The sequence below is a fragment of the Ranitomeya imitator genome, chromosome 2, assembly GCF_032444005.1.
Source record: "Ranitomeya imitator isolate aRanImi1 chromosome 2, aRanImi1.pri, whole genome shotgun sequence".
In the NCBI taxonomy this organism is placed as follows: Eukaryota; Metazoa; Chordata; class Amphibia; order Anura; family Dendrobatidae; genus Ranitomeya; species Ranitomeya imitator.
Genome location: NC_091283.1, coordinates 231,911,987 through 231,931,538, shown reverse-complemented (window position 1 = coordinate 231,931,538; position 19,552 = coordinate 231,911,987). Strand labels below are relative to the sequence as shown.

The window sequence follows — 19,552 nt, the reverse complement described above, 5'->3', positions numbered from 1 at the left end:
TGGCAGCTCTGAGAACAGGGAGGATAAGGCTGACGTCTCTGAAGTGGCAGCTCTGAGAACACGGAGGCTCAGGCTGACGTCTCTGTAGTGGCGGCTCTGAGAACACGGAGGCTCAGGCTGACGTCTCTGAAGTGGCGGCTCTGAGAACACGGAGGCTCAGGCTGACGTCTCTGAAGTGGCGGCTCTGAGAACACGGAGGCTCAGGCTGACGTCTCTGAAGTGGCGGCTCTGAGAACACGGAGGCTCAGGCTGACGTCTCTGAAGTGGCGGCTCTGAGAACACGGAGGCTCAGGCTGACGTCTCTGAAGTGGCGGCTCTGAGAACACGGAGGCTCAGGCTGACGTCTCTGAAGTGGCGGCTCTGAGAACACGGAGGCTCAGGCTGACGTCTCTGAAGTGGCGGCTCTGAGAACACGGAGGCTCAGGCTGACGTCTCTGAAGTGGCGGCTCTGAGAACACGGAGGCTCAGGCTGACGTCTCTGAAGTGGAGGCTCTGAGAACACGGAGGATCAGGCTGACGTCTCTGTAGTGGCGGCTCTGAGAACACGGAGAATCAGGCTGACGTCTCTGTAGTGGCGGCTCTGAGAACACAGAGAATCAGGCTGACGTCTCTGTAGTGGCGGCTCTGAGAACACGGAGGACCAGGCTGACGTCTCTGTAGTGGCTGCTGAGAACACGGAGGCTCAGGCTGACGTCTCTGTAGTGGCGGCTCTGAGAACACGGAGGACCAGGCTGACGTCTCTGTAGTGGCTGCTGAGAACACGGAGGATAAGGCTGACGTCTCTGAAGTGGCGGCTCTGAGAACACGGAGGGTCCGGCTGACGTCTCTGACGTGGCGGCTCTGAGAACACGGAGGCTCAGGCTGACGTCTTTGAAGTGGCGGCTCTGAGAACACGGAGGCTCAGGCTGACGTCTCTGAAGTGGCGGCTCTGAGAACACGGAGGCTCAGGCTGACATCTCTGAAGTGGCGGCTCTGAGAACACGGAGGCTCAGGCTGATGTCTCTGTAGTGGCGGCTCTGAGAACACGGAGGCTCAGGCTGACGTCTCTGTAGTGGCGGCTCTGAGAACACGGAGGCTCAGGCTGACGTCTCTGTAGTGGCGGGTCTGAGAACACTGAGGCTCCGGCTGACTTCTCTGAAGTGGCGGCTCTGAGAACACGGAGGCTCCGGCTGACTTCTCTGGAGTGGCGGCTCTGAGAACACGGAGGCTCAGGCTGACGTCTCTGTAGTGGCGGCTCTGAGAACACGGAGGCTCAGGCTGACGTCTCTGTAGTGGCGGCTCTGAGAACACGGAGGCTCAGGCTGATGTCTCTGTAGTGGCGGCTCTGAGAACACGGAGGCTCAGGCTGACGTCTCTGTAGTGGCGGCTCTGAGAACACGGAGGCTCAGGCTGACGTCTCTGTAGTGGCGGCTCTGAGAACACGGAGGCTCAGGCTGACGTCTCTGTAGTGGCGGGTCTGAGAACACTGAGGCTCCGGCTGACGTCTCTGAAGTGGCGGCTCTGAGAACACGGAGGCTCAGGCTGACGTCTCTGTAGTGGCGGCTCTGAGAACACGGAGGCTCAGGCTGACGTCTCTGTAGTGGCGGCTCTGAGAACACGGAGGCTCAGGCTGACGTCTCTGTAGTGGCGGCTCTGAGAACACGGAGGCTCAGGCTGACGTCTCTGTAGTGGCGGCTCTGAGAACACGGAGGCTCAGGCTGACGTCTCTGTAGTGGCGGCTCTGAGAACACGGAGGCTCAGGCTGACGTCTCTGAAGTGGCGGCTCTGAGAACACGGAGGCTCAGGCTGACGTCTCTGAAGTGGCGGCTCTGAGAACACGGAGGCTCAGGCTGACGTCTCTGAAGTGGCGGCTCTGAGAACACGGAGGATCAGGCTGACGTCTCTGTAGTGGCGGCTCTGAGAACACGGAGAATCAGGCTGACGTCTCTGTAGTGGCGGCTCTGAGAACACAGAGAATCAGGCTGACGTCTCTGTAGTGGCGGCTCTGAGAACACGGAGGATCAGGCTGACGTCTCTGTAGTGGCTGCTGAGAACACGGAGGCTCAGGCTGACGTCTCTGAAGTGGCGGCTGAGAACACGGAGGATAAGGCTGACGTCTCTGAAGTGGCGGCTCTGAGAACACGGAGGGTCCGGCTGACGTCTCTGAAGTGGCGGCTCTGAGAACACGGAGGCTCAGGCTGACGTCTTTGAAGTGGCGGCTCTGAGAACACGGAGGCTCAGGCTGACGTCTCTGAAGTGGCGGCTCTGAGAACACGGAGGCTCAGGCTGACATCTCTGAAGTGGCGGCTCTGAGGACACGGAGGATCAGGCTGACATCTCTGAAGTGGCGGCTCTGAGAACACGGAGGCTCAGGCTGACGTCTCTGAAGTGGCGGCTCTGAGAACACGGAGGCTCAGGCTGACGTCTCTGAAGTGGCGGCTCGGAGAACACGGAGGCTCAGGCTGACGTCTCTGAAGTGGCGGCTCTGAACACGGAGGATCAGGCTGACGTCTCTGTAGTGGCGGCTCTGAGAACACGGAGAATCAGGCTGACGTCTCTGAAGTGGCGGCTCGGAGAACACGGAGGCTCAGGCTGACGTCTCTGTAGTGGCGGCTCTGAGAACACGGAGGATCAGGCTGACGTCTCTGTAGTGGCTGCTGAGAACACGGAGGCTCAGGCTGACGTCTCTGAAGTGGCGGCTGAGAACACGGAGGATAAGGCTGACGTCTCTGAAGTGGCGGCTCTGAGAACACGGAGGGTCCGGCTGACGTCTTTGAAGTGGCGGCTCTGAGAACACGGAGGCTAAGGCTGACGTCTCTGAAGTGGCGGCTCTGAGAACACGGAGGCTCAGGCTGACATCTCTGAAGTGGCGGCTCTGAGGACACAGAGGATCAGGCTGACATCTCTGAAGTGGCGGCTCTGAGAACACGGAGGCTCAGGCTGACGTCTCTGAAGTGGCGGCTCTGAGAACACGGAGGCTCAGGCTGACGTCTCTGAAGTGGCGGCTCGGAGAACACGGAGGCTCAGGCTGACGTCTCTGAAGTGGCGGCTCTGAACACGGAGGCTCCGGCTGACGTCTCTGAAGTGGCGGCTCTGAGAACACGGAGGCTCCGGCTGACGTCTCTGAAGTGGCGGCTCTGAGAACACGGAGGCTCAGGCTGACGTCTCTGAAGTGGCGGCTCTGAGAACACGGAGGCTCAGGCTGACGTCTCTGTAGTGGCGGCTCTGAAAACACGGAGGCTCAGGCCGACGTCTCTGTAGTGGCGGCTGAGAACACGGAGGCTCAGGCTGACGTTTCTGAAGTGGCGGCTCTGAGAACACGGAGGATCGGGCTGACGTCTCTGAAGTGGCGGCTCTGAGAACACGGAGGCTCGGGCTGACGTCTCTGAAGTGGCGGCTCTGAGAACACGGAGGCTCGAGCTGACGTCTATGAAGTGGCGGCTCTGAGAACACGGAGGCTCAGGCTGACGTCTCTGAAGTGGCGGCTCTGAGAACACGGAGGCTCAGGCTGACGTCTCTGAAGTGGCAGCTCTGAGAACACGGAGGCTCAGGCTGACATCTCTGAAGTGGCGGGTCTGAGAACACGGAGGATCAGGCTGACGTCTCTGAAGTGGCGGCTCTGAGAACACGGAGGCTCAGGCTGACGTCTCTGAAGTGGCGGCTTTGAGAACACGGAGGCTCAGGCTGACGTCTCTGAAGTGGCGGCTCTGAGAACACGGAGGCTCAGGCTGACGTCTCTGAAGTGGCAGTTCTGATAACACGGAGGCTCAGGCTGACGTCTCTGAAGTGGCGGCTATGAGAACACGGAGGCTCAGGCTGACGTCTCTGTAGTGGCGGCTCTGAGAACACGGAGGATCAGGCTGACGTCTCTGAAGTGGAAGCTCTGAGAACACGGAGGCTCAGGTTGATGTCTCTGAAGTGGCGGCTCTGAGAACACGGAGGCTCAGGCTGACGTCTCTGAAGTGGCGGCTATGAGAACACGGAGGCTCAGGCTGACGTCTCTGTAGTGGCGGCTCTGAGAACACGGAGGATCAGGCTGACGTCTCTGAAGTGGAAGCTCTGAGAACACGGAGGCTCAGGTTGATGTCTCTGAAGTGGCGGCTCTGAGAACACGGAGGCTCAGGCTGATGTCTCTGTAGTGGCGGCTCTGAGAACACGGAGGCTCAGGCTGATGTCTCTGTAGTGGCGGCTCTGAGAACACGGAGGCTCAGGCTGACGTCTCTGTAGTGGCGGCTCTGAGAACACGGAGGCTCAGGCTGACGTCTCTGTAGTGGCGGGTCTGAGAACACTGAGGCTCCGGCTGACTTCTCTGAAGTGGCGGCTCTGAGAACACGGAGGCTCAGGCTGACGTCTCTGTAGTGGCGGCTCTGAGAACACGGAGGCTCAGGCTGACGTCTCTGTAGTGGCGGCTCTGAGAACACGGAGGCTCAGGCTGACGTCTCTGAAGTGGCGGCTCTGAGAACACGGAGGATCGGGCTGACGTCTCTGAAGTGGCGGCTCTGAGAACACGGAGGCTCGGGCTGACGTCTCTGAAGTGGCGGCTCTGAGAACACGGAGGCTCGAGCTGACGTCTATGAAGTGGCGGCTCTGAGAACACGGAGGCTCAGGCTGACGTCTCTGAAGTGGCGGCTCTGAGAACACGGAGGCTCAGGCTGACGTCTCTGTAGTGGCAGCTCTGAGAACACGGAGGCTCAGGCTGACATCTCTGAAGTGGCGGGTCTGAGAACACGGAGGATCAGGCTGACGTCTCTGAAGTGGCGGGTCTGAGAACACGGAGGATCAGGCTGACGTCTCTGAAGTGGCGGCTCTGAGAACACGGAGGCTCAGGCTGACGTCTCTGAAGTGGCGGCTTTGAGAACACGGAGGCTCAGGCTGACGTCTCTGAAGTGGCGGCTCTGAGAACACGGAGGCTCAGGCTGACGTCTCTGAAGTGGCGGTTCTGAGAACACGGAGGCTCAGGCTGACGTCTCTGAAGTGGCGGCTATGAGAACAAGGAGGCTCAGGCTGACGTCTCTGTAGTGGCGGCTCTGAGAACACGGAGGATCAGGCTGACGTCTCTGAAGTGGAAGCTCTGAGAACACGGAGGCTCAGGTTGATGTCTCTGAAGTGGCGGCTCTGAGAACACGGAGGCTCAGGCTGACGTCTCTGAAGTGGCGGCTATGAGAACACGGAGGCTCAGGCTGACGTCTCTGTAGTGGCGGCTCTGAGAACACGGAGGATCAGGCTGACGTCTCTGAAGTGGAAGCTCTGAGAACACGGAGGCTCAGGTTGATGTCTCTGAAGTGGCGGCTCTGAGAACACGGAGGCTCAGGCTGACGTCTCTGAAGTGGCGGCTCTGAGAACACGGAGGATCAGGCTGATGTCTCTGTAGTTACGGCTCTGAGAACACGGAGGCTCAGGCTGACGTCTCTGTAGTGGCGGCTCTGAGAACACGGAGGCTCAGGCTGATGTCTCTGTAGTGGCGGCTCTGAGAACACGGAGGCTCAGGCTGACGTCTCTGTAGTGGCGGCTCTGAGAACACGGAGGCTCAGGCTGATGTCTCTGTAGTGGCGGCTCTGAGAACACGGAGGCTCAGGCTGATGTCTCTGTAGTGGCGGCTCTGAGAACACGGAGGCTCAGGCTGACGTCTCTGTAGTGGCGGCTCTGAGAACACGGAGGCTCAGGCTGACGTCTCTGTAGTGGCGGGTCTGAGAACACTGAGGCTCCGGCTGACTTCTCTGAAGTGGCGGCTCTGAGAACACGGAGGCTCAGGCTGATGTCTCTGTAGTGGCGGCTCTGAGAACACGGAGGCTCAGGCTGACGTCTCTGTAGTGGCGGCTCTGAGAACACGGAGGCTCAGGCTGACTTCTCTGAAGTGGCGGCTCTGAGAACACGGAGGCTCAGGCTGATGTCTCTGTAGTGGCGGCTCTGAGAACACGGAGGCTCAGGCTGACGTCTCTGTAGTGGCGGCTCTGAGAACACGGAGGCTCAGGCTGACTTCTCTGAAGTGGCGGCTCTGAGAACACGGAGGCTCAGGCTGATGTCTCTGTAGTGGCGGCTCTGAGAACACGGAGGCTCAGGCTGACGTCTCTGTAGTGGCGGCTCTGAGAACACGGAGGCTCAGGCTGACTTCTCTGAAGTGGCGGGTCTGATTCGTCCAGCACACACCAGGCCATGACACGGCTGCTAGTAAGGAGAAATGACATTTCTGACTGCAGATAAAGGGTTAACAGCTCAGCTCCAGGTGTCCAGAGCGGAAGCCAGAACTGCAGTCCAGCACCGCAGAGCTCACAGGGGGAACTGCTGCAGCCAATGAGTTTCCCCTTCATGTATCACATGGCCATGACGTCACCAGAGGGCTCCTGCCCTATCGCCTCTGTCTCTCCTTACTTCCGGGTCTCCTTCCTGGGGGCGGGGCTTTCAAAGGCTCGGGGCGGGGGCGTGGTCTTTATATGACGTGTCTTCGCCTTCGCGGACTAATCACGTGATGGAGGAAGAGCGGCCAGTAAGTGACATGCCTGACAACGGCTGACAGGACACGTGACCTGAAATACAATGGTGTGTGTGTGTGTATAGCCCTGACTGCCGTGTGTGTGTGCGGAGCCCTGACTGCCCCGTGTGTGTGTGTGCGGATCCCTGACTGCCCCGCATGTGTGTGTGTATATCCCTGAATGCCCCATGTGTGTGTGCAGAGCCCTGACTACCCAGTGTGTGTGTGTGTGTGTGTGTGTGTGTGTGTGTGTGGAGCCCTGACTGCCCCGTATATGTATGTGCGGAGCCCTGACTGCCCCGTGTGTGTGTGTGTGTGCAGACAGTGGCGTAGGAAGGGGGGTGCGGGGGGGTCGGTCCGCCCCGGGCGGCACAATGCTGGGGGCGGCCGGCGCTGCAGGAGAAGAAGATAAAAAAAAAAAAAAAAGACGCCCCTTTAAATCTTCGGGCGGCGCCGTCCGCCGCCACGACCAGGGCCAGCTCCCCCCACCCCCGGGTCCCGCCCCCGCCCCCCGCTCTATACTCACCTCTCCTGGTTCCTGCGGCGCCGGCAGCTGCAGCGTCCTCTGACTCTGTGACGTCTCAGAGCAGAGGGCGCGATGACGTCACTACTGTGTGCGCCGCTCTGCCTCTCTGTCCTGAGCGTCGCAGAGCCGGAGAGACGCTGACTGCACCGGACCTGCGCTGGGAACTGGAGAGGTGAGGATTTTACTTTTTTTTTTTCTTTATGTCTGACTGTCTGGGGCTGGGGCAATGCTGGAGACCATGGGGCAGATTGCTGGACACACTGGGGCAGTACTGGAGACCATGGGGCAGAATGCTGGACACACTGGGGCAATACAGGAGACCATGGGGCAGATTGCTGGACACACTGGGGCAATACAGGAGACTATGGGGCAGATTGCTGGACACACTGGGGCAATACAGGAGACCATGGGGCAGATTGCTGGACACACTGGGGCAATACAGGAGACCATGGGGCAGATTGCTGGACACACTGGGGCAATACAGGAGACCATGGGGCAGATTGCTGGACACACTGGGGCAATACTGGAGACCATGGGGCAGAATGCTGGACACACTGGGGCAGTACAGGAGACTATGGGGCAGAATGCTGGACACACTGAATACTGGAGACCATGGGGCAGATTTCAGGACACATTGAGGCAATGCTGGAGACCCTGGGGCAGACTTCTGGACATACTGGGGCAATACTGGAGACCATGGGGCAGATTGCTGGACACACCGGGGCAATACTGGAGACCATGGGGCAGAATGCTGGACACACTGGGGCAATACAGGAGACCATGGGGCAGATTGCTGGACACACTGGGGCAATACTGGAGACCCTGGGGCAGATTGCTGGACACACTGGGGCAATACTGGAGACCCTGGGGCAGATTTCTGGACACATTGAGGCAATGCTGGAGACCCTGGGGCAGACTTCTGGACACACTGGGGCAATGCTGGACACTGGGGCAGATTGCTGGACACACTGGGGGTAATATACTGGACACACTGGGGCAATGCTGGACACTGGGGGTAATATGCTGGACACACTGGGGCAGACTGCTGGACACACTGGGGAAAGGCTGGACACTGGGGCAGATTGCTGGACACACTGAGGGCAGATTGCTGGACACACTGGGGGTAATATGCTGGACATACTGGGGCAGATTGCTGGACACACTGGGGGTAATATGCTGGACACACTGGGGCAGATTGCTGGACAACATGGGGGTAATATGCTGGACACACTGGGGCAGATTGCTGGACAACATGGGGGTAATATGCTGGACACACTGGGGGCAGGACTTGAGGCATGGGCAGAATGTAGATACGGGGCATGATTGGAGACACGGGGCAGGATTGGATCATGGGGCAGGATGGGGAGATCATATGGGGTAGAATGGATACTCATGAGGGCAGGATACGAGAACATATGGCTGGAGCCAGGAATGAGATAAACGGGGCCAGGGTGGGGAATATTATTACCATAGGGGATAATTAAGGGATATTGTTACTGCAGTGATGTATTTATTTTATTTTTTGAGTATACTGTTTTAAATGGGGGGGCGGTCCTGTTACTGTGCAGAGTGACACTATCACCTTTTTTTCTTCATGTGGTGTAATGTAGAAGTTGTGAAAAATTAAGTAATGTGTTCTGCAAGCGGAGCTCGAGATAACTGTGTTATTTCCTGCAGAAACGAGTCCTGGCTGGAAGGAATGATGGCGGTCTGTGCTGGATGAAAGATGAAGGACTTCACCTAGAGACGTCACTGGTGAGTCAGTGTTACCTATACACTGACACTATACACTGTATACTATATAGAGGTCCTGTGTATAATGTCACCAGTGATCTCTGTATTACCTCTACACAGACACTGCATACTAAGTACAGATCTCCTGTGAATACTGGCACTTATGGTGATAGTATTGTGGTTTTTTTTTTATTACTGATCAGTATTGTAGTATTCAGTCACTATGTGGTGGTAATATGTGGTCTGGAAATGGTGCGGTGGTATTTGTCCCTTGTATGTAGTATTATTCGGTCACTATGTGGCCTGGTCATGGTGTGGTGGTATTAAGTCACAGGTGTGGCATGTGGGGGTGACACCATTAGGCCCAGTTTAAGTTCTACAAAACAGGAAAACCATTTTTGGTAACCTTTGTGTGTATTGAGATGGGGGGGGCGCCAAACTCGGGATCAGCCCCGGGCGGCAAAAGCTCTAGCTACGCCTCTGTGTGCAGAGCCCTGAATGCCCCATGTGTGTGTGCGGAGCCCTGACTGCCCCGTGTGTGTGTGTGCGGAGACCTGACTGCCCCGTGTGTGTGCGGAGCCCTGACTACCCCTTGTGTGTGCAGAGCCCTGACTGCGCTGTGTGTGTGTGTGCGGAGCCCTGACTGTCCCGTGTGTGTGTGTGTGTGCGGAGCCCTGACTGCCCCTTGTGTGTGTGTGTGTGTGCGGAGCCCTGACTGCCCCTTGTGTGTGTGTGTGTGTGTGCGGAGCCCTGACTGCCCCTTGTGTGTGTGTGTGTGTGCGGAGCCCTGACTGCCCCGTGTGTGTGTGTGCGGAGCCCTGACTGCCCCTTGTGTGTGTGTGTGTGTGTGCGGAGCCCTGACTGCCCCTTGTGTGTGTGTGTGTGTGTGCGGAGCCCTGACTGCCCCGTGTGTGTGTGTGCGGAGCCCTGACTGCCCCGTGTGTGTGTGTTCGGAGCCCTGACTGCCCCGTGTGTGCGGAGCCCTGACTGCCCCGTGTGTGTGTGTGTGTGTGCGGAGCCATGACTGCCACGTGTGTGTGTGTGCGGAGCCCTGACTACCCCGTGTGTGTGTGCGGAGCCTTGACTGCCCCGTGTGTGTGTGTGTGTGTGTGTGTGTGGAGCCCTGACTGACCCGTGTGTGTGTGTGCAGAGCCCTGACTACCCCGTGTGTGTGTGTGCGGAGCCCTGACTGCCACGTGTGTGTGTGCGGAGCCCTGACTACCCCGTGTGTGTGTGTGCGGAGCCCTGACTGCCACGTGTGTGTGTGTGCGGAGCCCTGACTGCCACGTGTGTGTGTGTGTGTGTGGAGCCCTGACTGTCCTGTGTGTGTGGAGCCCTGACTGTCCCGTGTGTGTGTGTGTGTGTGCGGAGCGCTAACTGCCCCGTGTGTGTGTGTGCGGAGCCCTTACTGCCATGTGTGTGGTTGCCCAAAAGTTTACATATCCCGGGAGAATTTTTGCTTTCTTGCCCTTTTTTCAGAGAATATGAATGATAACACCAAAACTTTTCCTCCACTCATGGTTAGTGGTTGGGTGAAGCCATTTATTGTCATCTACTGTGTTTTTTCTATTTACATCATAATGACAACCCAAAACATCCAAATGACCCCGATCAAAAGTTCACATACCCCATTTCCTAATATGTGTATTGCCTCCACTAACATCAGTGACATCTTGAAGTCTTTTGTGGTAGTTGTGGATGAGGTTCTTTATTTTCTCAAAATAAAGTAAAGCTGCCCACTCTTCTCGGCAAAGAGCCTCCAGTTCCTGTAAATTCCTGGGCTGTCTAACATGAACTGCGCGCTTGAGATCTCCCCAGAGTGGCTCAATGATATTGAGGTCAGGAGACTGAGATGGCTGTCAGGAACATGAGTCTTTTGATTGTGTATTATCATTCATACTCGTGTATTATCACTCATACTGAGCTCTGCTAAGTCTCTTAAAGGGAACCTGTCACCCCCCACTCCCCCCAGGCGTTTGAAACTAAAAGAGCCACCTTGTGCAGCAGTAATGCTGCATTCTGACAAGGTGGCTCTTTCAGTTATTGGTGCTGTAACTGCAGAAATAATCCGTTTTGTAATTTGTCCTAAATACCTTTCTTCAGTCCTGGAGGCAGGCCTTCCACCCCTGCTGCAGATGCCACACAGCTGTCACTCAAGTCTTCTTGGCGCCAGAGCGCAGACGCCAGCTGATTTCAAAACAGCGCTGAGGAGACTGCGCCAAGAAGACTTGAGTGACGGCTGTGTGGCATCTGCAGCAGGGGGGGAAAGGCCTGCATCCAGGACTGAAGAAAGGTATTTAGGACAAATTACAAAACGGATTATTTCTGCAGTTACAGCACCAATAACTAATAGAGCCACCTTGTCAGAATGCAGCATTACTGCTGCACAAGGTGGCGCTTTTAGTTTCAAACGCCTGGGGGGGTGACAGGTTCCCTTTAAAGCTGAGCCGACACACGCTGTGGGCTATTCCAACCCCCTCTTCTCATTCTGCCTACGTACGTGTGTGTGTGTGTGTGTGTGTGTGTGAATCCTAAACCCCTCATTTGTCCCCCCCAAAAGAATTTTTATTTCTTTTAGCTGCAAGTAGCAGACATATCCCTAAAACTACTCATTCTCCCTCCAATCGAATACCTGCCAAAACTGGTGTAGAAGCCCTGAGTTCCTTTGTTCTGTTAGCGTGATATATATGGGTACCGACCCGGGCTTGAAATATACGAATTACATATTCCGAATGTCCCTCAATAGATCGATCACTCACTGAAACCGCCAGAAGCTAAGCACAACGAGTGCAAAGAGTGGATTTTCCCGTCTCCCATGACGGCACACATGAGAGAGGGGATCCGCCCAGTCAGGACAGGAAACCTACTGAAATAAAAGGGCGGTACCTCTCCCTCGCTTCAGTTGGGTTTCCTGTCCTGAGGGGAACCCTTGTGCTGAATGTACGGCGGTATGTTGATTGAAGATTCCGACTCACCCACTCCTGTCCCGGCTCTGGAAGAACAGGCAGAATGCCTGTAGGCCGGCCTTCAGGGTGTGGGAGCGCCGTTCGCGGGTCCTGGGGCCTTAGCGCACGTGCGGGCGTTGGCAGCGCAGTCCGGAGTCCTGTGGCTCTTCTGCGGCTGCCACGCCGCTCTCTTCCCCCTCTGCTGCCGCCGGCTCTGGTTTCCGGGTGCGCGGCGGTGATGCGCGCGGCATGCAGGGAGTAGGCGTGGCCTCGTGACGTCGCTGCTGCGCGCTGGATCCAAGATGGCGGCGCCCATGAACAAACGCTGCGGCGTCTCAGGAATCCCCTGGCGGTCTCCGGTGGGCGCAGAGGCGGGGGAGGGGCAGAAGATGGTACCGGAAGAGGCGGTGAGCAGAGTGGATCACCCTTTAAAAGGGAGTGGATCCACAGGGAAAGTGCTCGCATATACAGAGCTCAGCTATGGAGGACTGTATCGCGCAACACTCAAATCAGTCATCACCACAGCAGCAGCAGCAGCAGGAGAGCTTATCAGGTGCCATGTCTGCTCACCAGCATGCTAGGAGGAGAAGCAGCAGTCGTCCGGATCGGAAATCACAGGACTCCTCAGCTTCTAGGAGGGACGTTATCCGCACTCCAGATCAGCCTCAAAAGCCGGTACCCTTGAGTGTCAGCGGGTGGTGAGTGATCTTCGTGAATGTCGCATGGTGTTAATGGGCGGCATATCTCTGCTTGCTTATCAGGCGCCGAGGAAGACTAGTGCCAAATCCAAGAACAAAGAATGTGCCCTCTGCAAAACCCCGCTAGCAGTCCAATGGCAGAAAAGCCTCTGTGCGGACTCCATTCAAAAAACTATTCAGGATGAATCCCCTGACTTTGCCACTAGCCTCAGGGCCATGATTAGGGCAGAGGTTAAAGGGTCTTTAAAATCAGCCCTTAAAAAGAGAAGTAAGGTCTTAAGGTACCGTCACACTAAGCGACGCTGCAGCGATACCGACAACGATCCGGATCGCTGCAGCGTCGCTGTTTGGTCGCTGGAGAGCTGTCACACAGACAGCTCTCCAGCGACCAACGATGCCGGTAACCAGAGTAAACACCGGGTTACTAAGCGCAGGGCCGCGCTTAGTAACCCGATGTTTACCCTGGTTACCATCGTTAAAGTAAAAAAAACAACCACTACATACTTACCTACCGCTGTCTGTCCCCGGCGGTGTGCTTCTCTGCTCTGGCTGTGAGCGCCGGGCAGCCGGGAAGCACAGCGGTGACGTCACCGCTCTGCTTTCCGGCCGCTGTGCTCACAGCCAGAGCAGAGAAGCAGAGCGCCGGGGACAGACAGCGCTAGGTAAGTATGTAGTGGTTGTTTTTTTTACTTTAACGATGGTAACCAGGGTAAACATCGGGTTACTAAGCGCGGCCCTGCGCTTAGTAACCCGATGTTTACCCTGGTTACCAGCGAAGACATCGCTGAATCGGCGTCACACACGCCGATTCAGCGATGTCAGCGGGAGATCCAGCGACGAAACAAAGTTCTGGACTTTCTTCCCCGACCAGCGATATCACAGCAGGGGCCTGATCGCTGCTGCCTGTCACACTGGACGATATCGCTAGCCAGGACGCTGCAACATCACGGATCGCTAGCGATATCGTCTAGTGTGACGGTACCTATAGAGACTGTTCCAGATTCTGATACCCCTCAATCTGATGAGGAATATCAAGAAGGACCTCTGTCTCCCTGTTCATCCTCTTCTGTATTCTCAGGCTCCTCTTCGGATAGTGATGTTGGGGGCCGACCATGCTTCCTAACTGAAAATACAGATAAACTGGTTAAATCTGTTAGGGCTACAATGGGCCTTAAGGACGAGAAAAAGTCCAGATCAGTAGAGGACGTTATGTTTGGTGGTTTGAAGGAGAAAAGGAAGCGTACCTTCCCTGTAAATAATAGAGTTAAAACCCTTATAGAAAAGGAGTGGAAAAAGCCTGAAAAGTCGGGTAGTCTTCCCTCAGCCTCCAAGAGACGTTATCCTTTTGATAAGGATTCAGAAATATGGGATAAAGCCCCTAAAATTGATGGTGCAGTGGCCAGATCTTCTAAGAGATCTTCACTACCCTTGGATGATTCAGGCATCCTTAGAGACCCTCTAGACAAAAAGGCTGATGCTTTTTTAAAACATACCTGGGAGGCAGCCGCAGGAGGTTTAAAGCCGGCAATAGCTGGTACATGTGTTGCCCGCTCCCTTATAGTCTGGCTGCAACAATTAGAGGATCAGTTAAAGTCTAGAGTGCCGAGAGATGAAATCCTAGCCAATATGGCAATGGCACAAGGAGCAGCGGCCTTTATAGCGGATTCCTCAGCTGACTCTGTAAGACTTGCAGCTAGGGCAGCGGGATTGTCTAACGCGGCAAGACGTGCCTTGTGATTGAAAGGGTGCCCAGGGGACTTACCCTCAAAAAACAGACTCTGTTCCATTCCGTGCGACGGCAAATTCCTCTTCGGTCACAAACTAGAGGACATTTTAGAAAAAGCTGGCGACAGGAAAAAAGGTTTCCCAGTGGATATCAGACGGCCTTATTTTCGGAGGGGAAAATTCAATAGAGGTCGCCCTCCGGGAGATAGAAGAAACTGGGACTATAGAGATAGGAAAGGATCGGGGTACATGTTTAAGGGCCCCTCCACATCAACAAAAAAGCCCCCCCCCAATGACGCCATGCTAGAAGTAGGGGAAAGGCTTTCGTTCTATCTTCATGCCTGGTTGAATATTTCCCCCAGTCGTTGGGCGTTGAATGTTGTCAGCGACGGACTAAAAATAAACTTTGTTCATCTACCTCGAGAGACTTTTGTGTTAACGCCATGCAGGAAACTTCCAGAAGAACAGCTAGCTCTGGAAACAGATGTATTGGGGCTAGTTCTAAAAAAGGTCCTAGTAGAAGTTCCAAAAGTAGAGGAAGGAGAAGGGTTTTATTCCCCTCTCTTCTTAATACGAAAACCAGATGGCTCACTAAGGACTATTGTCAACCTAAAAAAACTAAATCTGTCAATAAAAAATTACTCCTTCAAGATGGAGTCGGTAAGCTCAGCGATAAAGATGCTGTTTCCAGACTGCTTCATGGCAGCTATAGACTTAAAGGACGCGTACTACCATGTCCCAATTCATCAAGACTATCAAAAATTTCTGAGGGTAGCACTGTTTGTCCAAGGTCAGCTCAAACACTACCAGTATGCTGCCCTTCCATTTGGTCTATCAATAGCGCCAAGGATATTTACAAAATTAATGTCAGAGGTCATGTCCTTCCTCCGTTCCCGGGACATAGTCATCGTCCCGTACCTAGACGACTTCCTGATAATAGGCAGATCAGTGGATCACTGTCTTGCGCAAATAAAAGAAGTGACTACGACCCTAGCAGTATTAGGTTGGGAGGTAAATGTCGCCAAGTCAAGATTAACACCAGTGAAGGTTCAATCCTTCCTGGGGTTGATTCTGGATTCCACGCGTCAACTCTGTCTCCTGCCGGAGAACAAAATTTCCAAAATACAAAGTCTTGTGGAACTGGCGATACATCAACCTGTGATGACACTAAGAAAGGCGATGTCCCTGCTAGGGTCACTAACATCCTGTATTCCCGCTGTAAAATGGGCACAACTTCACCTGAGGCAATTACAGTGGGAGGTCCTGTCAACACAGAGGTTGTTAGAAGGGCATTAAGGCTACGTTCACACTAGCGTTGCGCCGCCCTGCGTCGGCGACGCAACGCGCGACGCACGGAAAAACGCGCGCATCGTTTTTTGACGAAATCGGACGCAAGAAAAATGCAACTTGTAGCGTTTTCTTGCGTCCGACGCTAGCATCTAAAACGACGCACGTGTCGGAAAACGCGTGCAAAAATACGCACGCGTCCCCTATGTTAAACATAGGGGCGCGTCGCCGCTGCGTCGCCGACGCAACAGCGACGCGACGCTAATGTGAACGTAGCCTTAGAGGGAAAAATTCATCTCTCAATACGCGTCAGAGATTCCCTAGCCTGGTGGTCAGTAAGGGATCACTTGAGCTCAGGGGTTCAGTGGCTGACTCCAATAGAGGATGTGATCACAACAGACGCGAGTGGTACTGGATGGGGCGCACATCTGAGGTCCCTTTCCGTCCAGGGGTCCTGGTCCCATACAGAAAAACATCAAACATCCAATATAAGAGAGTTATGGGCTGTAGAAAGGGCAGTAAAACATTTCCTTCCAATTCTTCAGGGTCGTCATACCAGAGTAATGTCCGACAATTACGCGGTAGTAGCCTATATCAACCATCAGGGGGGAACGAGATCCTTTTCCAGGACGTCATCCTGACAGCACCCTGGAGGACGTCCTCTTCCCCTTGCTGGGACAGGAAACACACGAGTTTAAAAGGTCAAGTCCCACCCACAGTCCTCAGTGTTTTTCCTGTCCCTGCAAGGAAGGGACGCACGAGTGAGAAGCTGCGCAGGGCTTACCGGAGCTCAGGGGGATCGTGCGGCTTGCCAATACCCTTCCCCCTGTCAAGAGGCTCAGGGCAGAAACCCTCCGGTGGGGGGTCCCTCTGCTCCAAAGACCAGGAGTGGACGAAGCTCCTGGTGGCAGCCGCTCCTCCCGGTGGGAGGCTCTCGGCTGCGGACGCTATCCACGCGGTGTGCGGCCATCCTGGGCAGCGTGGTATCCAGAACGGCGTCTCCCGGCAGGAAGTCGTCAGAACGCGTCACTTCCGGTCCGTCGGCATTTCGTTACCGCTACTTCCGGTAACGCTGTATGTGCGGGGGAAAGCGTGCAGTGAATCGCACAGCGGCAGAAGCGCTCCTGATCTGGCGCTGAGAGCTGCGGGGACCTGCTACCCTCATCATGGACACAAGCACTCCAACCGAGGAGGGGGTAAGTGCGCATGGCGCAAGTTCCCCTATCTATATGCAGAAGCAGGCTCACCCCAGTGCTTATCCCTTCTTATGTCATTTAAGGATAAGGGAAACCCCGCGGGTCCTCCTGTTCAGATTAAGAAATCCGGCAAGGCATCTGGGAAATCTGCTAGATGTCCCCTTTGTAATATGAAGCTTCCGGACTCCCATGGGAAATCTTTATGCGGGGACTGCACAGCTAAGGTCGTAAGGGACGAACAACCCACACTGCTGGCTGAGATGAGATCCCTTATACGCGAAGAAGTACAAGCTTCTTTGTCTACCATGGTGCAGAAATCCAGTCCTATCCCCACCCGTAAGCGGGCCAGACGGGAGCAGGACTTAAGAGAACAGGAGGTTACTTCTGAGGACAAGTCTAACTCAGAGGACTTCGTCTCAGAGGAAGAGGGAGAGCTTCCGTCAGGAAGCCAGGATTACCAAAGAAAATACCTCTTCCAGGCAGAAGACACAAATGATCTGGTGGAGGCGGTGCGATGCACTATGCAAATAGAGGAGACATCTAAACCACAAACCAGGCAGGACTTGATGTTTGGTGGACTTATGTCACGTCAGCAGACAGTATTTCCGGTTATCGAGCACATTAAGGCCATGATTCTGGAAGAGTGGAAAGAGGCAGAACGCCGGCTGGTGTTATCCAAGGACTTTAAAGCTCGTCTACCTTATGAGCCTGATGACATAAAACTATGGGACGAAGTTCCCAAAATTGACGTTCCTGTGGCAAAGGTGGCCAAGAAAACGGCCATACCCTTTGAGGACTCATCAAACCTGCGTGATCCTATGGATAGGAAGGCTGACATATTGTTAAAAAGAGCCTGGGAATCTTCTGCGGCTCTAATAAAAACAAATATAGCAGCTACTTCGGTGGCTCGGTCTATGTATCTATGGATGGGTCAATTGGAGGAGCACCTATCCAATAAGACCCCGAGATCTGAAATCATAAATTCCCTCCCTATGATGAAATCTGCCACGGCTTATCTGTCTGATATGACTGCTGAGTCAGTCAGGTTTTCGGCCAGATGCAGTTCCTTATCTAACGCGGCTAGGAGGGCGGTCTGGCTAAGGTCCTGGTCGGGGGATAATGCTTCCAAATCTAAACTTTGTTCAATTCCCTTCTCAGGTGAAAGGGTTTTTGGACCCTCCCTGGATACCATTTTGGAGTCAGCCTCCGACAAAAAGAAGGGGTTTCCAGAGGAGAAATCTAAGAAGCCCCAGTCCTTTCGGAGAGGATTCCCCTTCAGAAGGCAGTCTGAGTTTAGAGGAGGCAGATCCAATAGAGGATCTTATAGGGGCTCCCGTAGCCAGGGCAATAGAAACAGAGGTTTCTTCTTCAGCCCTTCCTCAAAATCTAAATCGCAATGACGCCAGTCTCATAGGGGGTCGGCTCCGCCAATTTTCGCACAATTGGGCTCGGATCACTCAAAATCAGTGGGTCCTTCGGACCATCTCAGAAGGCTACAGTATAGAGCTCTACTCCCCACCCACCAGACAGATTCATCAGTCCTACGGTAGTATCGCGAGACTCTCCCATGTTGGCAGACCTGATGGAAATGCTCTCCTCAGAGGTCATAATTCCGGTACCATCTCTGGAAATAGGCTTGGGACATTACTCCTCCCTTTTTTCCATAATGAAACCGTCCGGCGAATCTCGCACTATAATAAATCTGAAACCTCTAAATGCCTGGGTCAGGTACAAGAGGTTTCGTATGGAATCCATCCGTTCGGCACTACTCCTAATAGATCAGAATGCTGTGATGTGCACTCTAGATCGAAAGAGTGCCTATTATCAGGTTCCCTTCCACCCTTCTTCTCAGAGGCTTCTGAGGTTTGCGGTAGTTCTGCCGTCCGGGTCCTGTCACTTCCAGTTTCAGTGCCTTCCATTTGGTCTTGCCTCAGCACCTCGTATCTTCACAAAACTGGTGTCGGAGATTGTCGCTTTCCTAAGAAATCAAGGGATCAGAATAATCCCTTATCTCGACGACTTTCTCCTGGTGGCAAGAACGCCAGAAATTCTATCAGACCACAGGAACCAAACTATTTCAGTGATGGAAGAACTTGGTTGGGTCATAAATTGGCGGAAATCCGATTTGACTCCAGAGTGCAAGAAGACATTTCTGGGAGTACGTCTGGATTCAATGAACAGAATATCCCTCTTACCCGAGTCCAAGCTGATTGCAGTACAGTCTCAGGTTTGGCTCCTGCTGGAGCACAGGATGACGACAAGGACGGCCATGCGAGTCCTCGGCCTGATGACGGCCTGTATTCCGTGTGTAAGATGGGCTCAGTTCCATTCAAGACCACTACAGAAATTGATTCTTTCCAGATGGGACAGGAGTCTGTCTTCTCTGGACAGTACTTTACACCTATCACATCGTGTAAGAAGGTCTCTCCTCTGGTGGACAAAGCCAGAGAAATTAAGAAAAGGAGTGTTATGGTCCGCAGATCCATACGTAGTAGTTACTACAGACGCCAGCGCTTGGGGCTGGGGAGCTCACCTAGAAGGCAGGATCCTTCAGGGGAGATGGCCGGAAGACGTGATCCACAGCTCCTCCAACTTCAAGGAACTATACGCGGTCTGGGAAGCTTTGAGAAGGAACCGACACATCCTGGAAGATCGTCATGTCAGGATAATGTCCGACAATGTGACAAGTCTCTTTCCTGAAACATCAAGGAGGTGCGAAACACCATGCGCTTCAGGAACTGACAGAGAAGATATTTCGTTGGGCAGAAAGATCGGTCCTTTCTATTTCAGCGGTTCACCTGGAAGGCTCCCAGAATGTTATAGCGGACTATCTCAGCAGAAGGGAGGTGTCTGCAACAGAGTGGGAACTCAACCAGGACGTCTTCCAGGACTTATGTCTTCGCTGGGGAACCCCCTGTATAGACCTATTCGCAAGCAGGAGAAATTCAAAGGTCTCAAAATTCTTCTCTCTGAACCCGCGGGATCTTCCAGAA

General features: G+C 54.4%; 1 protein-coding gene across 3 annotated transcripts in view; it reads left to right on the top strand.

Moving 5' to 3' along the window:
* Positions 1-6,364: 6,364 nt before the first annotated feature.
* COPRS (coordinator of PRMT5 and differentiation stimulator) overlaps positions 6,365-19,552 on the top strand; it is a 43,845-nt gene continuing 30,657 nt past the window's right edge. Inside the window, exons 1-2 of one of the 3 annotated variants that reach the window (XM_069755554.1) lie at positions 6,396-6,463; positions 8,652-8,729. In XM_069755554.1, coding sequence (XP_069611655.1) covers positions 6,446-6,463; positions 8,652-8,729 — 96 coding nt within the window. In that variant the 5' untranslated portion in view covers positions 6,396-6,445. Of the gene's footprint in view, positions 6,464-6,483; positions 6,517-8,651; positions 8,730-19,552 lie in introns of those variants that run through there. The other 2 variants (XM_069755555.1, XM_069755556.1) reach the window with 2 other exon arrangements.